Source organism: Diorhabda carinulata, chromosome X (assembly GCF_026250575.1).
Source record: "Diorhabda carinulata isolate Delta chromosome X, icDioCari1.1, whole genome shotgun sequence".
Taxonomy (NCBI): domain Eukaryota; kingdom Metazoa; phylum Arthropoda; class Insecta; order Coleoptera; family Chrysomelidae; genus Diorhabda; species Diorhabda carinulata.
The window spans coordinates 15,252,140-15,274,193 of NC_079472.1; the positions used below are offsets into that span (position 1 = coordinate 15,252,140).

The 22,054-nt window shown below is 33.1% G+C and overlaps 1 protein-coding gene across 5 annotated transcripts in view; it reads left to right on the plus strand.

The window, feature by feature from the left end:
- Positions 1 to 22,054, plus strand: part of LOC130902083 (formin-like protein) — a 68,290-nt gene that overhangs the window by 22,667 nt on the left and 23,569 nt on the right. For all 5 annotated transcript variants that reach the window (XM_057813898.1, XM_057813899.1, XM_057813897.1 and 2 more), the window contains 3 exons: positions 9,934 to 9,972; positions 18,402 to 18,611; positions 19,477 to 19,636. In XM_057813898.1, coding sequence (XP_057669881.1) covers positions 18,426 to 18,611; positions 19,477 to 19,636 — 346 coding nt within the window. In that variant the 5' untranslated portion in view covers positions 9,934 to 9,972; positions 18,402 to 18,425. The remainder of the gene's footprint in view (positions 1 to 9,933; positions 9,973 to 18,401; positions 18,612 to 19,476; positions 19,637 to 22,054) is intronic.

Here is a 22,054-nt window from a genome sequence, read left to right on the forward strand (position 1 = left end):
TAGCACAGGAACAAAAAGAATAAAAATAACATCATAAATTAACTAAACTGTCACACTACACTTGCTACTTAAGTTAAAATTAAGTAAACAAATATTTCATTATGGCTCTATTGTTTTTAAAAATATTCTCCATTGAGATCAATGCGTTTGAACTAATTGTCGAAGCATTTTGTTCTTCTTCAAACGTAGAAAAACGTTGATCTCGCAATTTATTTTTGATACGCGAAAATAAAAAGAAATCATTGGATCCCAAACAAGGACTTTACGTCTGATGATCCATCAATTTGATGTTTTCACTGTTCAAAAACGTTTTTGTTTGAAATGATGTGTGAGAGCTCGCGTTGTCGTGGATGGAGAACGATTCGTCTTCTGCCATTGGTTTCTCTAATTTTATCGAATACTTCTGGCAAACAAATGTTGGTGTACTGATAGTTCAACGTTGCTCTAATGAGACGGTGGCGACATCTTCGGTTATTCCGAAAAAAACAGGCGACAAACAAAATCATAGAAAATCAACGCACGAAACTGTACGTGATTTAATTCCATTTTTTGACCAAGATGAATATTTGTAAACAACTTAAATGACACTCGCATGTCAATGTCAATCTTTATGATGTCAATGTCAGATTTGACATATTCGCATCAGTGTTGCCATATCTCAAAATTTAAGTAGCAATTCTCGTAATATTTTTCCAGATAGTTAAATGGAAATATGATAGATGTGAACCCCTTTTAAAGTAAAATATCTACGCTCTTATTTCTGAAGCATAATCACCAACTAACTGGAAATAATGGTGTGCTCATAAGGAGGCGCCAACCTCACACACGGTCGTCTTTGAATATCACTTTTGAGTGTCGCTTAATCGTATAAACAATCTCCATCTACACAATATACTTCACTGCCTTGGACTAATTCCTCCAAATTTGGTATTATTCTCTACATTCGTATGCAACCATCCAAGATCATTCGCTATGCTGAACGACTAAATATGTATTTAAAAATTAAACTCAATGAAAATGTATCTAGCGATCAGAATATATGCATCATGGTAGGAAAAAATCAATTTTATTGATTAAATCTTAGAAATATCTGCAGCATTGATAATTTGACGATTTCGACGTGACGCAAATTCCCGGCCGTTATTAGAATGTGCAAAAAAATTCGCCATTTTGAAATGTAAAAAAAACTTATTTCCAAACCATTGAACTTAATTGGAAAGCTCAGGTAATAACCTCTAAATAAAAAGTGCATGGAAGAAGAAAATTTTCATTTTTATTATTCAATTAATCACCGTCTTCCTCAGTAGAATTTGTTTTTGGCAAAGATGTTTTACCATAAAATTTACACTTAATTATCACTTATTGTAAATATTTACAAAATTTAATTCACATAACTTATTATTGAAATAACAAAATGAGTCAAAACATTGGAGACACGTTGTAAATAATATGCCACGAACGAATCTCTCTGATCAGCTGAGGTGACAACAGAAACCAAAGTGGGGATAGAGTAAAAAACTAATAGATGGAGAAAGAATGAGAGAAGAATAGAACTGCATGAAACTTTACAGATTTTTTATTTCGGCTTGTGGAAATCGTTAAATTATATATTTTTCATCATTTCCTTCAAAATGAAAAAAATAGCCACGTTCGAGAATATAGAGATGACGTTTTCTTTACAACTTTGTAACCATCTCCCTTCCTTTACGTCACTCTCAAACTGGCAGATTAGTGTAATTAACATGACAAATTTTGATGAACAATTTTTTTTACTAACCTGATCTTTCATCATTGGCGTGCGGCCTGAAATGTGAGGCTCATATTTGGATGGTCATTGCTTTTTCCATATCATTCGATCTGTATTCGTTCCAGCAACTCTAAATCCCGGATTCGACATAAAATTGGACGTTTTCGAATGGATTTCTGAAAAAAAATACTCGGAAAATAGTCTAATGATTTTCTTCTTTATAACGACATTACGTCGTGCCATAATTTGCTTTAAATACGAAAGTTTTGGTGGCTAAAAGTCTAGTGGTTCCTAGATGGCGAGCGGCCTTATATATGAAGCTCATGTTTGGATGGTCATTGCTTTTTTCATTTCATTCGATCTGTATTCGTTCCAGCAACTCTAAATCCCGGATTCGACATAAAATTGGACGTTTTCGAATGGATTTCTGAAAAAAAATACTCGGAAAATAGTCTAATGATTTTCTTCTTTATAACGACATTCCGTCGTGCCATAATTTGCTTTTAATACGAAAGTTTTGGTGGCTAAAAGTCTAGTGGTTCCTAGATGGCGAGCGGCCTTATATATGAAGCTCATGTTTGGATGGTCATTGCTTTTTTCATTTCATTCGATCTGTATTCGTTCCAGCAACTCTAAATACCGGATTCGTCATAAAATTGGACGTTTTCGAATGGATTTCTGAAAAAAAATACTCGGAAAATAGTCTAATGATTTTCTTGTTTATAACGACATTCCGTCGCGCCATAATTTGCTTTTAATACGAAAGTTTTGGTGGCTAAAAGTCTAGTGGTTCCTAGATGGCGAGCGGCCTTATATATGAAGCTCATATTTGGATGGTCATTGCTTTTTTCAATTCATTCGATCTGTATTCGTTCCAGCAACTCTAAATCCCGGATTCGACATAAAATTGGACGTTTTCGAATGGATTTCTGAAAAAAAATACTCGGAAAATAGTCTAATGATTTTCTTCTTTATAACGACATTCCGTCGTGCCATAATTTGCTTTTAATACGAAAGTTTTGGTGGCTAAAAGTCTAGTGGTTCCTAGATGGCGAGCGGCCTTATATATGAAGCTCATGTTTGGATGGTCATTGCTTTTTTCATTTCATTCGATCTGTATTCGTTCCAGCAACTCTAAATACCGGATTCGTCATAAAATTGGACGTTTTCGAATGGATTTCTGAAAAAAAATACTCGGAAAATAGTCTAATGATTTTCTTGTTTATAACGACATTCCGTCGCGCCATAATTTGCTTTTAATACGAAAGTTTTGGTGGCTAAAAGTCTAGTGGTTCCTAGATGGCGAGCGGCCTTATATATGAAGCTCATATTTGGATGGTCATTGCTTTTTTCAATTCATTCGATCTGTATTCGTTCCAGCAACTCTAAATCCCGGATTCGACATAAAATTGGACGTTTTCGAATGGATTTCTGAAAAAAAATACTCGGAAAATAGTCTAATGATTTTCTTGTTTATAACGACATTCCGTCGCGCCATAATTTGCTTTTAATACGAAAGTTTTGGTGGCTAAAAGTCTAGTGGTTCCTAGATGGCGAGCGGCCTTATATATGAAGCTCATATTTGGATGGTCATTGCTTTTTTCAATTCATTCGATCTGTATTCGTTCCAGCAACTCTAAATCCTGGATTCGACATAAAATTGGACGTTTTCGAATGGATTTCTGAAAAAAAATACTCGGAAAATAGTCTAATGATTTTCTTGTTTATAACGACATTCCGTCGCGCCATAATTTGCTTTTAATACGAAAGTTTTGGTGGCTAAAAGTCTAGTGGTTCCTAGATGGCGAGCGGCCTTATATATGAAGCTCATATTTGGATGGTCATTGCTTTTTTCATTCCATTCGATGTGTATTCGTTCCAGCAACTCTAAATACCGGATTCGTCATAAAATTGGACGTTTTCGAATGGATTTCTGAAAAAAAATACTCGGAAAATAGACTAATGATTTTCTTGTTTATAACGACATTCCGTCGCGCCATAATTTGCTTTTAATACGAAAGTTTTGGTGGCTCAAAGTCTAGTGGTTCCTAGATGGCGAGCGGCCTTATATATGAAGCTCATATTTGGATGGTCATTGCTTTTTTCAATTCATTCGATCTGTATTCGTTCCAGCAACTCTAAATCCTGGATTCGACATAAAATTGGACGTTTTCGAATGGATTTCTGAAAAAAAATACTCGGAAAATAGTCTAATGATTTTCTTGTTTATAACGACATTCCGTCGCGCCATAATTTGCTTTTAATACGAAAGTTTTGGTGGCTAAAAGTCTAGTGGTTCCTAGATGGCGAGCTGCCTTATATATGAAGCTCATATTTGGATGGTCATTGCTTTTTTCAATTCATTCGATCTGTATTCGTTCCAGCAACTCTAAATCCCGGATTCGACATAAAATTGGACGTTTTCGAATGGATTTCTGAAAAAAAATACTCGGAAAATAGTCTAATGATTTTCTTGTTTATAACGACATTCCGTCGCGCCATAATTTGCTTTTAATACGAAAGTTTTGGTGGCTAAAAGTCTAGTGGTTCCTAGATGGCGAGCGGCCTTATATATGAAGCTCATATTTGGATGGTCATTGCTTTTTTCAATTCATTCGATCTGTATTCGTTCCAGCAACTCTAAATCCCGGATTCGACATAAAATTGGACGTTTTCGAATGGATTTCTGAAAAAAAATACTCGGAAAATAGTCTAATGATTTTCTTGTTTATAACGACATTCCGTCGCGCCATAATTTGCTTTTAATACGAAAGTTTTGGTGGCTAAAAGTCTAGTGGTTCCTAGATGGCGAGCGGCCTTATATATGAAGCTCATATTTGGATGGTCATTGCTTTTTTCAATTCATTCGATCTGTATTCGTTCCAGCAACTCTAAATCCCGGATTCGACATAAAATTGGACGTTTTCGAATGGATTTCTGAAAAAAAATACTCGGAAAATAGTCTAATGATTTTCTTGTTTATAACGACATTCCGTCGCGCCATAATTTGCTTTTAATACGAAAGTTTTGGTGGCTAAAAGTCTAGTGGTTCCTAGATGGCGAGCTGCCTTATATATGAAGCTCATATTTGGATGGTCATTGCTTTTTTCAATTCATTCGATCTGTATTCGTTCCAGCAACTCTAAATCCCGGATTCGACATAAAATTGGACGTTTTCGAATGGATTTCTGAAAAAAAATACTCGGAAAATAGTCTAATGATTTTCTTGTTTATAACGACATTCCGTCGCGCCATAATTTGCTTTTAATACGAAAGTTTTGGTGGCTAAAAGTCTAGTGGTTCCTAGATGGCGAGCGGCCTTATATATGAAGCTCATATTTGGCTGGTCATTGCTTTTTTCAATTCATTCGATCTGTATTCGTTCCAGCAACTCTAAATCCTGGATTCGACATAAAATTGGACGTTTTCGAATGGATTTCTGAAAAAAAAATACTCGGAAAATAGTCTAATGATTTTCTTGTTTATAACGACATTCCGTCGCGCCATAATTTGCTTTTAATACGAAAGTTTTGGTGGCTAAAAGTCTAGTGGTTCCTAGATGGCGAGCTGCCTTATATATGAAGCTCATATTTGGATGGTCATTGCTTTTTTCAATTCATTCGATCTGTATTCGTTCCAGCAACTCTAAATCCCGGATTCGACATAAAATTGGACGTTTTCGAATGGATTTCTGAAAAAAAATACTCGGAAAATAGTCTAATGATTTTCTTGTTTATAACGACATTCCGTCGCGCCATAATTTGCTTTTAATACGAAAGTTTTGGTGGCTAAAAGTCTAGTGGTTCCTAGATGGCGAGCGGCCTTATATATGAAGCTCATATTTGGATGGTCATTGCTTTTTTCAATTCATTCGATCTGTATTCGTTCCAGCAACTCTAAATCCTGGATTCGACATAAAATTGGACGTTTTCGAATGGATTTCTGAAAAAAAATACTCGGAAAATAGTCTAATGAGTTTCTTCTTTCTAACGACATTCCGTCGCGTCATAATTTGCTTTTAATACGAAAGTTTTGGTGGCTAAAAGTCTAGTGGTTCCTAGATGGCGAGCGGCCTTATATATGAAGCTCATATTTGGATGGTCATTGCTTTTTTCAATTCATTCGATCTGTATTCGTTCCAGCAACTCTAAATCCTGGATTCGACATAAAATTGGACGTTTTCGAATGGATTTCTGAAAAAAAATACTCGGAAAATAGTCTAATGATTTTCTTGTTTATAACGACATTCCGTCGCGCCATAATTTGCTTTTAATACGAAAGTTTTGGTGGCTAAAAGTCTAGTGGTTCCTAGATGGCGAGCGGCCTTATATATGAAGCTCATATTTGGATGGTCATTGCTTTTTTCAATTCATTCGATCTGTATTCGTTCCAGCAACTCTAAATCCTGGATTCGACATAAAATTGGACGTTTTCGAATGGATTTCTGAAAAAAAATACTCGGAAAATAGTCTAATGATTTTCTTGTTTATAACGACATTCCGTCGCGCCATAATTTGCTTTTAATACGAAAGTTTTGGTGGCTAAAAGTCTAGTGGTTCCTAGATGGCGAGCGGCCTTATATATGAAGCTCATGTTTGGATGGTCATTGCTTTTTTCATTTCATTCGATCTGTATTCGTTCCAGCAACTCTAAATCCCGGATTCGACATAAAATTGGACGTTTTCGAATGGATTTCTGAAAAAAAAATACTCGGAAAATAGTCTAATGATTTTCTTGTTTATAACGACATTCCGTCGCGCCATAATTTGCTTTTAATACGAAAGTTTTGGTGGCTAAAAGTCTAGTGGTTCCTAGATGGCGAGCTGCCTTATATATGAAGCTCATATTTGGATGGTCATTGCTTTTTTCAATTCATTCGATCTGTATTCGTTCCAGCAACTCTAAATCCCGGATTCGACATAAAATTGGACGTTTTCGAATGGATTTCTGAAAAAAAATACTCGGAAAATAGTCTAATGATTTTCTTGTTTATAACGACATTCCGTCGCGCCATAATTTGCTTTTAATACGAAAGTTTTGGTGGCTAAAAGTCTAGTGGTTCCTAGATGGCGAGCGGCCTTATATATGAAGCTCATATTTGGATGGTCATTGCTTTTTTCAATTCATTCGATCTGTATTCGTTCCAGCAACTCTAAATCCTGGATTCGACATAAAATTGGACGTTTTCGAATGGATTTCTGAAAAAAAATACTCGGAAAATAGTCTAATGAGTTTCTTCTTTCTAACGACATTCCGTCGCGTCATAATTTGCTTTTAATACGAAAGTTTTGGTGGCTAAAAGTCTAGTGGTTCCTAGATGGCGAGCGGCCTTATATATGAAGCTCATATTTGGATGGTCATTGCTTTTTTCAATTCATTCGATCTGTATTCGTTCCAGCAACTCTAAATCCTGGATTCGACATAAAATTGGACGTTTTCGAATGGATTTCTGAAAAAAAATACTCGGAAAATAGTCTAATGATTTTCTTGTTTATAACGACATTCCGTCGCGCCATAATTTGCTTTTAATACGAAAGTTTTGGTGGCTAAAAGTCTAGTGGTTCCTAGATGGCGAGCGGCCTTATATATGAAGCTCATATTTGGATGGTCATTGCTTTTTTCAATTCATTCGATCTGTATTCGTTCCAGCAACTCTAAATCCTGGATTCGACATAAAATTGGACGTTTTCGAATGGATTTCTGAAAAAAAATACTCGGAAAATAGTCTAATGATTTTCTTGTTTATAACGACATTCCGTCGCGCCATAATTTGCTTTTAATACGAAAGTTTTGGTGGCTAAAAGTCTAGTGGTTCCTAGATGGCGAGCGGCCTTATATATGAAGCTCATATTTAGATGGTCATTGCTTTTTTCATTCCATTCGATGTGTATTCGTTCCAGCAACTCTAAATACCGGATTCGTCATAAAATTGGACGTTTTCGAATGGATTTCTGAAAAAAAATACTCGGAAAATAGTCTAATGAGTTTCTTCTTTATAACGACATTCTGTCGTGCCATAATTTACTTTTAATACGAAAGTTTTGGTGGCTAAAAGTCTAGTGGTTCCTAGATTTAGAAGATTTATGAAATTTCTAGCTTTTCAGGAAAAAATTATGTAGAAACGAAAGAGAAAATGAAGTTATTCCGAAAGAAGCCTTTCATGAATGCTTGTAAATATATATTTTACCCTCAGTTCTATTATCTTGCTAGACAATGAAGGTACTTTGAAGAAAATTAAATGTATTCCTTTTTAATTTATTTTCAATAAATGAAATCACCGTGTTTGTCATCATATCTTATATTTCCATTAACAACAACCAACGAACCATTTACATTCTGGAAAATTGGAATGATTATTTTTTTTTCATAAATTTTATTAATGAAAACCAATAATGACTAACCAATCAAGTTCATCTCAACCATTTAATACCTTCAGTGACCATCTATTAACCATCAACAATGGATTTCTTGGCACCATGTTGTCGCGAATTAAAAATTTTTTATAATTTATTGACATAGAATATAAAAGTCAACCTTCATCTGCTAACGCAACAATAATTTTATTTTAAGTTAGCTTCCATATATAGAAGATCGAATACTGGCTAAACATTCTCTGCGACTCGTTCGAAATAAACACCAATGAATTATGGTTTAGTTATATTTGTTAAACTGCAATTATAATTCGCTTATAAAACACAACAAGTCATCGAGAAAGCGTATAGAGAACGGCCTTTATAGAGGACGTTCAGTAGTACGAGGTGAAAACAAAATATTTCTACTATTTCGACAAATAATCCTAATCTATTTAGTTCTATACGTTTTTCAGGATATTCTAATGATGACTCAATCGGCTTGAGACGACTAAATCATTACTCTCAATACATTCTTCCTTTCCAATTTTTCCAAATACTCTTTGTACAGCTTCGAGGAATGATTAGAAGCGTTCTCATGCTGAATTTACCATATACATTTTCCTTAAATATGTTTTATAGCTTTCTTCATAATCCCTTCAATTCTTACCAGGTCTTCAAGCGTCCTTCCTCCAAAACATCCCCTTGGATCTAACATCCGTTCTTCTTTTGACCTGCGCACAAACAATCTTCACTCAAAGACTCAAACTACCTCCCACTCTTCATGCGTCTAATTTTTAGTCCACTGCAACATCCTAATTTTATTTTGTCGTCTCGAAAGAGGCGTAATCCCACTTAGAGCAGTATTTGCAGAACCTACTCGACAGGCAGACGTGATTCATGAATACTGAGACGCCGATTTATTGGACCTTCTTATTGGCATCATTCGAATATAATAGCTTCGGGGGTGTCCAACTCGAGGCCTCGTGAACTGCTGATCGATTTCAACATTTTTACCATCGAACACCAGTCCTCAAGCAATAAGACTTTTGCAGGTGTTTAAATTGAAAACTTTTTCAGCTTCAAGTTTACCGAGTATAAAGCAAGTAGAAATATTTTCCAGTTGTGACATACCATTGTTCAAATCCATTATACAACCACCATTTCCCTATGTTTGTTGGTAACTTTGGACTCTAACTTTGCCATTAACAATCTTCTCGAGATTAAGAAATAATTCTATAGAAATACGAGTTTAGGATAACTTTTGTGTCCATCCACTTCTTACTTTCCTGTCCAATCCAATCATGTCTCGAATATGGTAAGAACAGTCTGGAATGTTCCGTTACTGTGAAAAAGGAAGCTTCATATTCACGTAATGGAATTTATCGGAATGTTGGTTTTCTTATGAAATGGATATATATAATTTACTTATGATAATTAAACATCATCGTGCTGCATAAATTTGATTTCTTCCCATAAAGTTTAAGACAATCTAAAATTGTTCCCTTCACAATCGTATTTGAGAAATAACTTCCCGATTTTAATTGTATAACCATAAACAGTAATTCCGCCCACTCTAACAATAAATGGATATAGAATTCTAATTCTGGTTATTCTTCTATCTTAATAGATATGCACCTACTTCTACAAGCAGTTGAGCTTAAGGCGATTTAACAATTTAACAATGCATAAATACACTTCCTCGGTGTTTCCTTTTTGGGACATCATTGTTTTATTTGTATATGTGTTTTTAAACAGGATGTCATTCCATTTATAATAATATTATTAACAGTTACTTACCTACTGAAAGTGCAATGAACTTTTTTATTGTTTCAGGCCCCTTTCTTTGTGATGTAAGGCCAAAAACCGCCATCGGTAAGTTTGTAGTAAATCATATTTTTTCGTTATCAACAGTTAAATATTGGCCGTACGACCACGATCGATCAAATGAGGTGACGACTCCAGAAATGTCGAAGAAAATCCACTACATAATCGTCGACTGATAGTGCACAAACTACCAAACATGAGAGGAATTTCCATCGAGTCATGTTTCACGGACATAAACGTGGATACATTACTTCAAACCCGAAGCAAAAGAACAATTAAAACAACGGATTCGAAAAGGAGAACCTGTTCTAAAGAAGGCAAAGACTGTTTCAGTCGCAGGCCAAATCAAGGCGTTGATTGTTTGTGATAATTTTCATCGATTAATTTGAAAAAGGAAAAACCATCAACAGAGATTATTATGCGAATTTATAGCAACGTTTAAGCGTATCTGGGACATGAGAACTGTCTCGAAGAACTAGGATGGGTTTCGTTTGGTACATTGCGAGATGTGTTCAATGGAGATGTGCCTTAAGAGAAAAGCAAAGCCTTTAACCAATGCGTCCTCCCCTCTCCTGACTTATGTCGCGGAGACCCTGACATTAACTAGAAGATCAATACTCAAATTGCAAATTACACAGCGTAAAATGGAAAGGTCTATGCTCGGCATCACTATGAGGAATGGGATAAATATATCATAGACCAAATACTGAGACAAAAATGGCGGTGGACAGTGGATGTTGCAAGGATACAAGATAACCGATGGACAGAAAGAATTCTAGATTGGAGACCGAGAACAGACAGACAAAATCCAGGAAGACTCCCTACGAGAAGGACTGGCGATATTAAAAGAATACGGACAAATTGGGTAGCAACCGCTGAGAGCAGAGAAAACTGGAAGCATTTGGAGGAGGCCTATGTCCAGCAGTGGACGAGATAAGGCTGGAGGATGATGATGATGATTAATTGAAGAAAACAAGCAAAAAGCTAAGAAGAAAATGTTATTTAATCAAGATAATGCACTAATTAACACATCGCTAGTTTCAGCACCCTCGGATTATTTTCTGTTTGATGTATAAAAAATTTGATTTGATCATCGAGTATTCCATAAATTTGAAATGAATCTTTGCACAAGCGGTGTGAATTGTTTATTATGAGATAATACTTTTAACTTATTTTGGATGATATAATAAAAGAAACGTTTCAATAAATGTATCTCCAGGTAGCATTCGCTGCAATTTACAATAATTTTCTATGAAATTAACTGTTTGACTATTCCCTCGGGTACACCATAATGCAGTACTTTCTCCTTTCAAATACGTTATGTAACAGACGGTATTCCAAGGAAAAATGCATTCTCCCATCTTTGTAATTACGTTTTATTTTTGTCAAGAGGTTGACGTATCGATTAATAATTTCCTATATCATGAAGAATGACATCAAATAAAACGTTTGTCGTCGGTTTTCTAGTCACTCCTCAATATTTATCTCGAGTCCGAACGTAATCTCGTTACCCACATTAAAAACTTTTCGCGTTCTCTAAACATGATTGTACATCCAGTTCGCCTACTTCGTTTTCTATAAATGTAAAATGGTCTGAGCTAAAACAATAATTTTCGCATTACCGGGTGAGTCATCCTGAGCACAGGTGATATGTTTTTCTCGACTAATCTTTCTGCGATGTGTTTGCTAATACTTGAGAAGATTTCCTAGTGCCTGTCTCCGTTCAATAAAATTCCATTTCAAAACTCTCTGTGAGTTGGTTGACCTTCCATTTTTGTTTATCGTCAAAATTGATGGACTTTCAATAGAAAAATATTTTCATCTATCAGAGAAGAGTTTTTAAAAGAAAGCAGACGTTGCGTGAGGTTGAAACATTACTCACTGGTCTAGACTACAAATTCGAAACTGTGTTAATTCGACATCCTATTTATTACAATGTGTATTAGCTGATTCGATCCGGAGTTGTGTCTATCGTTGTCCATGAAAAGTTTATCATAAAAAATTTTAAAAGCAATCACCTCCATTCATTTGGTTGGTTGCTTATAGAAGATGAAGTATAAATTACTTCGAGTTTTTAAAAGAAAATCCTCGAAGAAGAGGAAAATTACTGGAAAAGTTTCTGACCCAGCTGACTGTTGTCCCTTTGGACGCCTCGGACGTGGTTCACCGGCTGCAGTGCATTCAGATGATGATCGTTTTGATGTGAAGTGATGGATCCTTGTTTGATCCTTTGTCACATGTCGACGCAAAAAAACTGATTTATCACGTGTAAACATGGCCAAACACTGCTCTGAATCATCAACATATTTTTATAAGACTGTGAGTAAACTTTGAAAGAAGTTTTCTCATGGTCAAATGCGCTGTCTTATGATTTTTTTACGGCCTCAGCTATTTCACGCAATTTCAATTTACGATTAGATTTAACAAATTTGTAGACTTGTCTGGAGTAACAACCTTAATTGGTCGACCAGAACGTTCGCGATCATCGGTGTTTGTACGACCGCGTTTAAATAACAAATGGTTCTTTTGTGGTAAAAGATAATTTTTTGAATCAAAATATAACGAACAAACACTGCATCCATTTCAAGTGTTTTATGTATGTTTGACAAGATTCTGAGGTATAAAAATCAAAATTCTAGTTTTGACGCGAATTTGCGGATACAGGCACAAACAAACAAAAAACGAAGCAAGATAAGAATGTAATGAATGAAAAAATATTTCCATCAAGCGTCATTCAGTTAATTATTTGTTGTTTTAATAAACTAAATATTAAAATTAAGGAACTAAAAAACGATATTAACATATAAAAATATAGATATCATAATTTTTACTGATATATGCGTTGTTGACTACAGCTTAAAGTAATAATAATTTTAATTAATAACAAAGTACAAGAAATACACCTTCGAAAAACTTAGTTGATCGGTTGCTTGCTATTTCTATGGAAGGACAAACAACTATTGATAAAACTTTGCGGGGTTTCATAAAACCATGATACAAGTTAAACTTATTTTCGAATAATAGACATTTAATCGAAAATTCATTTCAATGAATCTACGAAATGAATAATAAATGTTATCATTTAAAAGCTAGACATTATTATCAACAGAAAATAATTTTTAACCTGAAAAACTACAGTCTGTTTTTGAAATAGAAGCAATTTTTTTAAGAAACCTCATTCACACATCATTTTTAACCTGAAAAACTTGAAAAACTATAGTCTGTTTTTGAAATACAAGCAGTTTTTTTAAAAAAACTTCATTCTCACATCATTTTTAACCTGAAAAACTTGCAAAACTATAGTCTGTTTTTGAAATACAAGCAGTTTCTTTAAGAAACCTCATTCACACATCTTTTTTAACCTAGAAAACATGAAAAACTGTAGTCTGTTTTTGAAATAGAAGCAGTTTTCTTAAGAAACCTCATTCACACATCTTTTTTAACCTGAAAAACTTGCAAAACTATAGTCTGTTTTTGAAATACAAGCAGTTTTTTTAAAAAAACTTCATTCTCACATCATTTTTAACCTGAAAAACTTGCAAAACTATAGTCTGTTTTTGAAATACAAGCAGTTTCTTTAAGAAACCTCATTCACACATCATTTTTAACCTGAAAAACTTGAAAAACTATAGTCTGTTTTTGAAATACAAGCAGTTTTTTTAAAAAAACTTCATTCTCACATCATTTTTAACCTGAAAAACTTGCAAAACTATAGTCTGTTTTTGAAATACAAGCAGTTTCTTTAAGAAACCTCATTCACACATCTTTTTTAACCTAGAAAACATGAAAAACTGTAGTCTGTTTTTGAAATAGAAGCAGTTTTCTTAAGAAACCTCATTCACACATCTTTTTTAACCTGAAAAACTTGCAAAACTATAGTCTGTTTTTGAAATACAAGCAGTTTTTTTAAAAAAACTTCATTCTCACATCATTTTTAACCTGAAAAACTTGCAAAACTATAGTCTGTTTTTGAAATACAAGCAGTTTCTTTAAGAAACCTCATTCACACATCATTTTTAACCTGAAAAACTTGAAAAACTATAGTCTGTTTTTGAAATACAAGCAGTTTTTTTAAAAAAACTACATTCTCACATCATTTTTAACCTGAAAAACTTGCAAAACTATAGTCTGTTTTTGAAATACAAGCAGTTTCTTTAAGAAACCTCATTCACACATCATTTTTAACCTGAAAAACTTGAAAAACTATAGTCTGTTTTTGAAATACAAGCAGTTTTTTTAAAAAAACTTCATTCTCACATCATTTTTAACCTGAAAAACTTGCAAAACTATAGTCTGTTTTTGAAATACAAGCAGTTTCTTTAAGAAACCTCATTCACACATCTTTTTTAACCTAGAAAACTTGAAAAACTGTAGTCTGTTTTTGAAATAGAAGCAGTTTTCTTAAGAAACCTCATTCACACATCTTTTTTAACCTGAAAAACTTGCAAAACTATAGTCTGTTTTTGAAATAGAAGCAGTTTTCTTAAGAAACCTCATTCACACATCATTTTTAACCTGAAAAACTTGCAAAACTATAGTCTGTTTTTGAAATAGAAGCAGTTTTCTTAAGAAACCTCATTCACACATCATTTTTAACCTGAAAAACTATAGTCTGTTTTTGAAATACAAGCAGTTTTTTTAAAAAAACTTCATTCTCACATCATTTTTAACCTGAAAAACTTGCAAAACTATAGTCTGTTTTTGAAATACAAGCAGTTTCTTTAAGAAACCTCATTCACACATCATTTTTAACCTGAAAAACTTGAAAAACTATAGTCTGTTTTTGAAATACAAGCAGTTTTTTTAAAAAAACTTCATTCTCACATCATTTTTAACCTGAAAAACTTGCAAAACTATAGTCTGTTTTTGAAATACAAGCAGTTTCTTTAAGAAACCTCATTCACACATCTTTTTTAACCTAGAAAACTTGAAAAACTGTAGTCTGTTTTTGAAATAGAAGCAGTTTTCTTAAGAAACCTCATTCACACATCTTTTTTAACCTGAAAAACTTGCAAAACTATAGTCTGTTTTTGAAATAGAAGCAGTTTTCTTAAGAAACCTCATTCACACATCATTTTTAACCTGAAAAACTTGCAAAACTATAGTCTGTTTTTGAAATAGAAGCAGTTTTCTTAAGAAACCTCATTCACACATCATTTTTAACCTGAAAAACTATAGTCTGTTTTTGAAATAGAAGCAGTTTTCTTAAGAAACCTCATTCACACATCATTTTTAACCTGAAAAACTTGCAAAACTATAGTCTGTTTTTGAAATAGAAGCAGTTTTCTTAAGAAACCTCATTCACACATCATTTTTAACCTGAAAAACTATAGTCTGTTTTTGAAATACAAGCAGTTTTTTTAAAAAAACTTCATTCTCACATCATTTTTAACCTGAAAAACTTGCAAAACTATAGTCTGTTTTTGAAATACAAGCAGTTTCTTTAAGAAACCTCATTCACACATCTTTTTTAACCTAGAAAACTTGAAAAACTGTAGTCTGTTTTTGAAATAGAAGCAGTTTTCTTAAGAAACCTCATTCACACATCATTTTTAACCTGAAAAACTATAGTCTGTTTTTGAAATACAAGCAGTTTTTTTAAAAAAACTTCATTCTCACATCATTTTTAACCTGAAAAACTTGCAAAACTATAGTCTGTTTTTGAAATACAAGCAGTTTCTTTAAGAAACCTCATTCACACATCTTTTTTAACCTAGAAAACTTGAAAAACTGTAGTCTGTTTTTGAAATAGAAGCAGTTTTCTTAAGAAACCTCATTCACACATCTTTTTTAACCTGAAAAACTTGCAAAACTATAGTCTGTTTTTGAAATAGAAGCAGTTTTCTTAAGAAACCTCATTCACACATCATTTTTAACCTGAAAAACTTGCAAAACTATAGTCTGTTTTTGAAATAGAAGCAGTTTTCTTAAGAAACCTCATTCACACATCATTTTTAACCTGAAAAACTATAGTCTGTTTTTGAAATAGAAGCAGTTTTCTTAAGAAACCTCATTCACACATCATTTTTAACCTGAAAAACTTGCAAAACTATAGTCTGTTTTTGAAATAGAAGCAGTTTTCTTAAGAAACCTCATTCACACATCTTTTTTAACCTGAAAAACTTGCAAAACTATAGTCTGTTTTTGAAATAGAAGCAGTTTTCTTAAGAAACCTCATTCACACATCATTTTTAACCTGAAAAACTATAGTCTGTTTTTGAAATAGAAGCAGTTTTCTTAAGAAACCTCATTCACACATCTTTTTTAACCTGAAAAACTTGCAAAACTATAGTCTGTTTTTGAAATAGAAGCAGTTTTCTTAAGAAACCTCATTCACACATCATTTTTAACCTGAAAAACTTGCAAAACTATAGTCTGTTTTTGAAATAGAAGCAGTTTTCTTAAGAAACCTCATTCACACATCATTTTTAACCTGAAAAACTATAGTCTGTTTTTGAAATAGAAGCAGTTTTCTTAAGAAACCTCATTCACACATCTTTTTTAACCTGAAAAACTTGCAAAACTATAGTCTGTTTTTGAAATAGAAGCAGTTTTCTTAAGAAACCTCATTCACACATCATTTTTAACCTGAAAAACTATAGTCTGTTTTTGAAATAGAAGCAGTTTTTTTAAAAAAAAAACCTTATTCACACATCATTTTTTACCTGAAAAACTTGAAAAACTATAGTCTGTTTTTGAAATAGAAGCAGTTTTTTAAGAAACCTCATTCACACATCATTTTTAACCTGAAAAACTATAGTCTGTTTTTGAAATAGAAGCAGTTTTCTTAAGAAACCTCATTCACACATCATTTTTAACCTGAAAAACTATAGTCTGTTTTTGAAATAGAAGCAGTTTTTTTAAAAAAAAAACCTTATTCACACATCATTTTTTACCTGAAAAACTTGAAAAACTATAGTCTGTTTTTGAAATAGAAGCAGTTTTTTAAGAAACCTCATTCACACATCATTTTTAACCTGAAAAACTATAGTCTGTTTTTGAAATAGAAGCAGTTTTCTTAAGAAACCTCATTCACACATCTTTTTTAACCTGAAAAACTTGCAAAACTATAGTCTGTTTTTGAAATAGAAGCAGTTTTCTTAAGAAACCTCATTCACACATCATTTTTAACCTGAAAAACTATAGTCTGTTTTTGAAATAGAAGCAGTTTTTTTAAAAAAAAAACCTTATTCACACATCATTTTTTACCTGAAAAACTTGAAAAACTATAGTCTGTTTTTGAAATAGAAGCAGTTTTTTAAGAAACCTCATTCACACATCATGTTTAACCTGAAAAATTATAGTCTGTTTTTGAACTAGAAGCAGTTGTTTTAAAAAAACCTCATTCACACATCATTTTTAACCTGAAAAACTATAGTTTGTTTGGAAATTAAAAGTAGTTTTTTGGAAAACTTGTTAAAAACAGTATTTATTCAAACCATTCAATCATTTAGAACAATTATTCTATCAATAACTCCATATTTGCCTTTGATCTCACAGTTTATAAATTCAAGCAATCATCATAACTAGCGCTAAGCTTCACAAAAGGCCTTCAACTTCCTCTAGCTTCGAACGCCATCCTTTTTGGTCCGTTGAGAGTACCATCAGTTTACTATCTACTATTGTAGACTTGATCTCTACTGCCTGTTGTTATAACTTTAAAGTTCTTTTTTGTGGGCACATTGTGGTCCTGTCCACATCCACAGTCTACCAATCTATTTCCTGATCCTCTTTATGAGTTGTACAGCTCAAAGTTATATATATACGTCTCCAGACGTTACTTTGGAGGTAATTCTGGAGGTGTTCAATTTAATTTTCCATCTCGTTCTTCATTATTTTTCTTGTAGTTTTAAGAAAAACTTTGAAATTATTTTTTATTTGATGAATCAACACTTAAAAATTTAAAACTTTCATTTGTTCATCATCTTTTTTATCAGTTTTAACACCCAATTATAGTTACCACAATTTTCTTTGTATAATGTGCAAACTAATTTTTGATTCAAAATAGGAAATAGGGGCAATAATGTTTTTTTTTGGAAGAAAATTGTATTTGATTTGTAATGCATCAGTATAAATCTAAGTGAATACTGAATTGTTAAATACTTTTTCTATTCTCATAGTCTTATTAAATTGTCTTGAAATAAAACTTGATTGAGGTTATTAAAACCATTTTTGGACAGTAGTTTGACCATATTAGTTATAAATGGTAAATATGACTAACTTTTTCAAGTTTACATTTTGTAGGACATGGACATACATCTTTATTTCGATTATAAAAAGTTTTTGATATCGTTAGATAAATATACATGATGATAACACGGCAAACGAAATAAAAGTTTTTGGTCCAATCTATACAGTTTGAAGACGCTGCGTTGTTTAGTATTTGTTTGGCAGTCATCAAATAGTGAACGAATGTTTGAATACATGGAAAAAATTGGTTTTAAACATATTTTTGTAAGTAAATTTCATTGTTTCAGGTAGCAACTGAAGAGGATCTCGACATGGATTCATCCAGGATAGGATTAGACTTCATCGTCGAGAATCCGGATTACATTAGAAAATTAGCAGCCGCGTTGGATACTCAAAATGTAACAGTTAAAAAGCAAGTATTTGAACTTCTGTCTGCTCTATGCGTTCACAACGAAGAGGGCCGGGCTAGATCACTTGACACCCTAGATCAATTTAAGGTAAGGTCGAATTCATCGTTATCTGTTGGTTTAGCAGGTTTTCTACGAAAAATACTTTTCTAAACCGTTTGGTTTTTAGACTAGAGCCAAATTTGGTCGTTCTTTTTTCAGCCTGAAGCAACGAAATAACTAATCTATCACCTCTCTATGAAAAATTCCTGATCCCACTCAAATATACCCAACGAATTCCTCTTTCTCTCTCATCTATATCAGTCTTAAGCAACCAAAATTTTGATTAGGTACAATGCTGATTATTCTGTTGACTATTGAAAAATAATCCGCTTGAGACTGTACACGACGAATGGCAACAGTTATTTTTTATGACTTAGCATTCGCCTTGGTCAGAGTCCGTGGTCCTCATAAAATATTCCAAGAACTATGGGCGCAAGAATAAAAGAGATTCATCAAAGACCACATGTCACTTGCACTCACACTCTGCGTTTACTTGCTCTGAGTGCTCCGATATGAGCGCCAGCAGTTTGTCTGTAGAGGAGATGAATAATTGCACAAAAATGTCCATAAATCATAAATTTTTTCTGATGGAAATATTTTTATCACAAATGGTGTTCCCAAAATTGTAGATGTTGCATAGAGAGAGCTATCCATTACATGATCAAATCCAGAAGTGTTTGTATGGTGGCCGTCTCAAGAAAAATGGTATGAAGAGAGGTCATCTGAGTATAAAAATCGTCAGAAATTCAATTAATCACTCCAAGATATTAGTAACCAAAATTGGAGCTGTTGTGAGCGGTACCAAAAATTCCTTGGACATCTTTTCACATCAAAATATCCACACAAATTATAATTGGAACTTGCTTCAAAACTTAATTCATTCATCCAAATTTTTTTGTTTATATATTTATAGAAATTGAAAGGCGAGAGATATAGACTGAGCGTGATAGTCGACGAATTAGACCGTGCAACTGCAGTGGACTATCAAACTGCCCTGGTGGCATTTATCAACTGTTTGATTATTTCAACACCCAGGCTCAACGATAGGACAAGGCTGCGAAATGAATTCATAGGTAAGTTAACACTTAATAATATATCAAGAAAGGTTTCCATTAAATTGTGTGTGAGAACTGGCATTGTCCTCGTGGAGAACGATTCGATTGGTTCCATTGATTTTTTCGAATACTTGTGGCAAAAAAGTTCTTCGCGCGTCATCAATTTCGTCATCATTGGACTACTTTTTATTCCTGGAAATTCAACTGGTGAAGTCTACCTAAACATGCTTGAAGATACAATGGATCCTTTAATAACACAAATAATTGATGATGACCAAAATCATACTGCTGATCGGCTTCATTTTCAGCAAGATGGAGCACTATGTGGCTCCTGTAAGACAGTTCTTAGATGCCGGTTTCCTGGATGGTGGATTGGAAGGAGGGGCCCAATTGAATGGCCTGCCAGGTCACCGGATTTATCGCCTTTAGACTTTTTTCTTTGGGGACATTTAAAAAATAAATGTTTTGCCACGAAGCCCGAGTCCATAGGAGATCTTCGCCAACGGATTACATCAGAGTGCAGAAACGTAACACCTGATATGCTTACGAAATGTTAGAAATGGATTTGAACAAAATCTGTATTATTGTATGGAATTAGTTTATTTTTTTTTACAAAGTATGTTGAAAATACCAAACATCGGAATGTACTAACAGTTGTTTTCACTCGTGATTATTAAAACTTATTTGTATTTTTCGTTAATCCCGAAATTATCGGCTTCGTTAATATCTTTAAAGCCGTTTTTGCATTAACTGTTTTATTAAAATTCAACAAAAAGAGTATCATTAGAAAGTCAATTTTGTGCCCTTTCAAATAATATATCAGTCGACCCCTATTTCCCCTCGATAGGGGGTTAAAGACGCAGACCGAATAATATGTTTAAAATGTGTCCCCTTCAAAAGCAAAATCGACCCGCCCGAGCATTTTTGAATTTAATTACAAAAAAAAAAGAGAAAATCTAGGTGCAAACTTTTCGTTGGAACATCCTGTATAGTGTGTTGCATCAAAAACACCCTTAAAGATTCTGAATAATTTTAGAAGGTGAAAATTAATGATGGATGTAATTCTTCAAATTTTTAAATTTATATATTAAAGAAATAAGGAGGCACTGGCTTAGTTAGTTTATTCGACTCGATACAAAAAAAGAGGATCGATAAATTGTAGAACTTGAAAAATCGAAAAAAGGTGTTTGACCTTGTGAAATTTGTATGATATAATAATTCGACTATAAATTAATAAAACGAGAGAGCATCTTCTCTTACCAAATATGTTATCGGAATCTCGATTTCAATTGCATAATATAATGAGCGAACGTTTTTGCTTCTTGAAAACGATTTTAACTTGACATACAAACGAAAGTAATCAATAAAAAGGAAAAGTTCATTTAGCCAAAGCCGTGTCATAATGTATGTCATTTACTTGTTTAGTTAAATTTACCATAGGCGTACGACACATTTATATATTGTGGATGGATTCGGTTTGGTTTCAAAATAAATTTTACAATTCAAAATTACTTACTCTTGAAAAAATATTACTCGTATTGTAAAATGGTAAGCGCTATTTAAAAGGTCTGAAACTTAACTTAAACAGAAAGTCCTTATAAAATAATTATAATTTTCAAAAAATTTCATTTACATATTAATTGAACGCTTAAACTAAAAACATTTTTTAGTTTTTTCAAGACGTTAGTTTCCATTTTTAATTATAAAAAGATAAACCTTCAAAAATAACACAATTCGAATAAAAAATTTCTAATAATATCAAAGACAACGAAAATCAAAGTCTACTGAGTTTTGTATTCGTCAAATTATTGTATCCTATTTGTAAATTATTTCATTTTTTCAATTATACTCAGGCCATATCGAAACAAAGCGATGGATTCAACCCAGAACCACCTCCTTTAAGTATCCAACTCGAGTTCTCGTTTCAATGCCATCTCTTGGTATATTGGCAGTACTAAACATACATAAAAACAACAGTTTCCTTTCTGCTTTTCAAATATATCGTCAAGATTTTTATATATAAGATTCAGCAGCGGCGATACGAAAAAGGCAAAATTTCTAAGACATAAAATCAAAGACAACGAATGTGAAAGTTTACTGAGTATTGTATTCGTCAAATTATTGTATCTCATTTGTAAATTATTTCATTTTTTCAATTATACTCAGCCCATATCGAAGCAAAGCGATGGATTCACCCAGAACCACCTCCTTTAAGTATCCAACTCGAGTTCTCGTTTCAACGCCACCTCTTGGTTCTTTAGCAGTATTAATCGTACATAGGAACCACAGTTTCCTTTCTGCTTTTGGCGGTATATTTCAAATATAAATCTATCATCAAGTTATTTTTCGAAATAATTCAGTGGGGTTGCATCAAACAAACCGATTTTTATATATAAGTTTCAACAGCGGCAATGCGAAAGAGGAAAAATTTCTAAG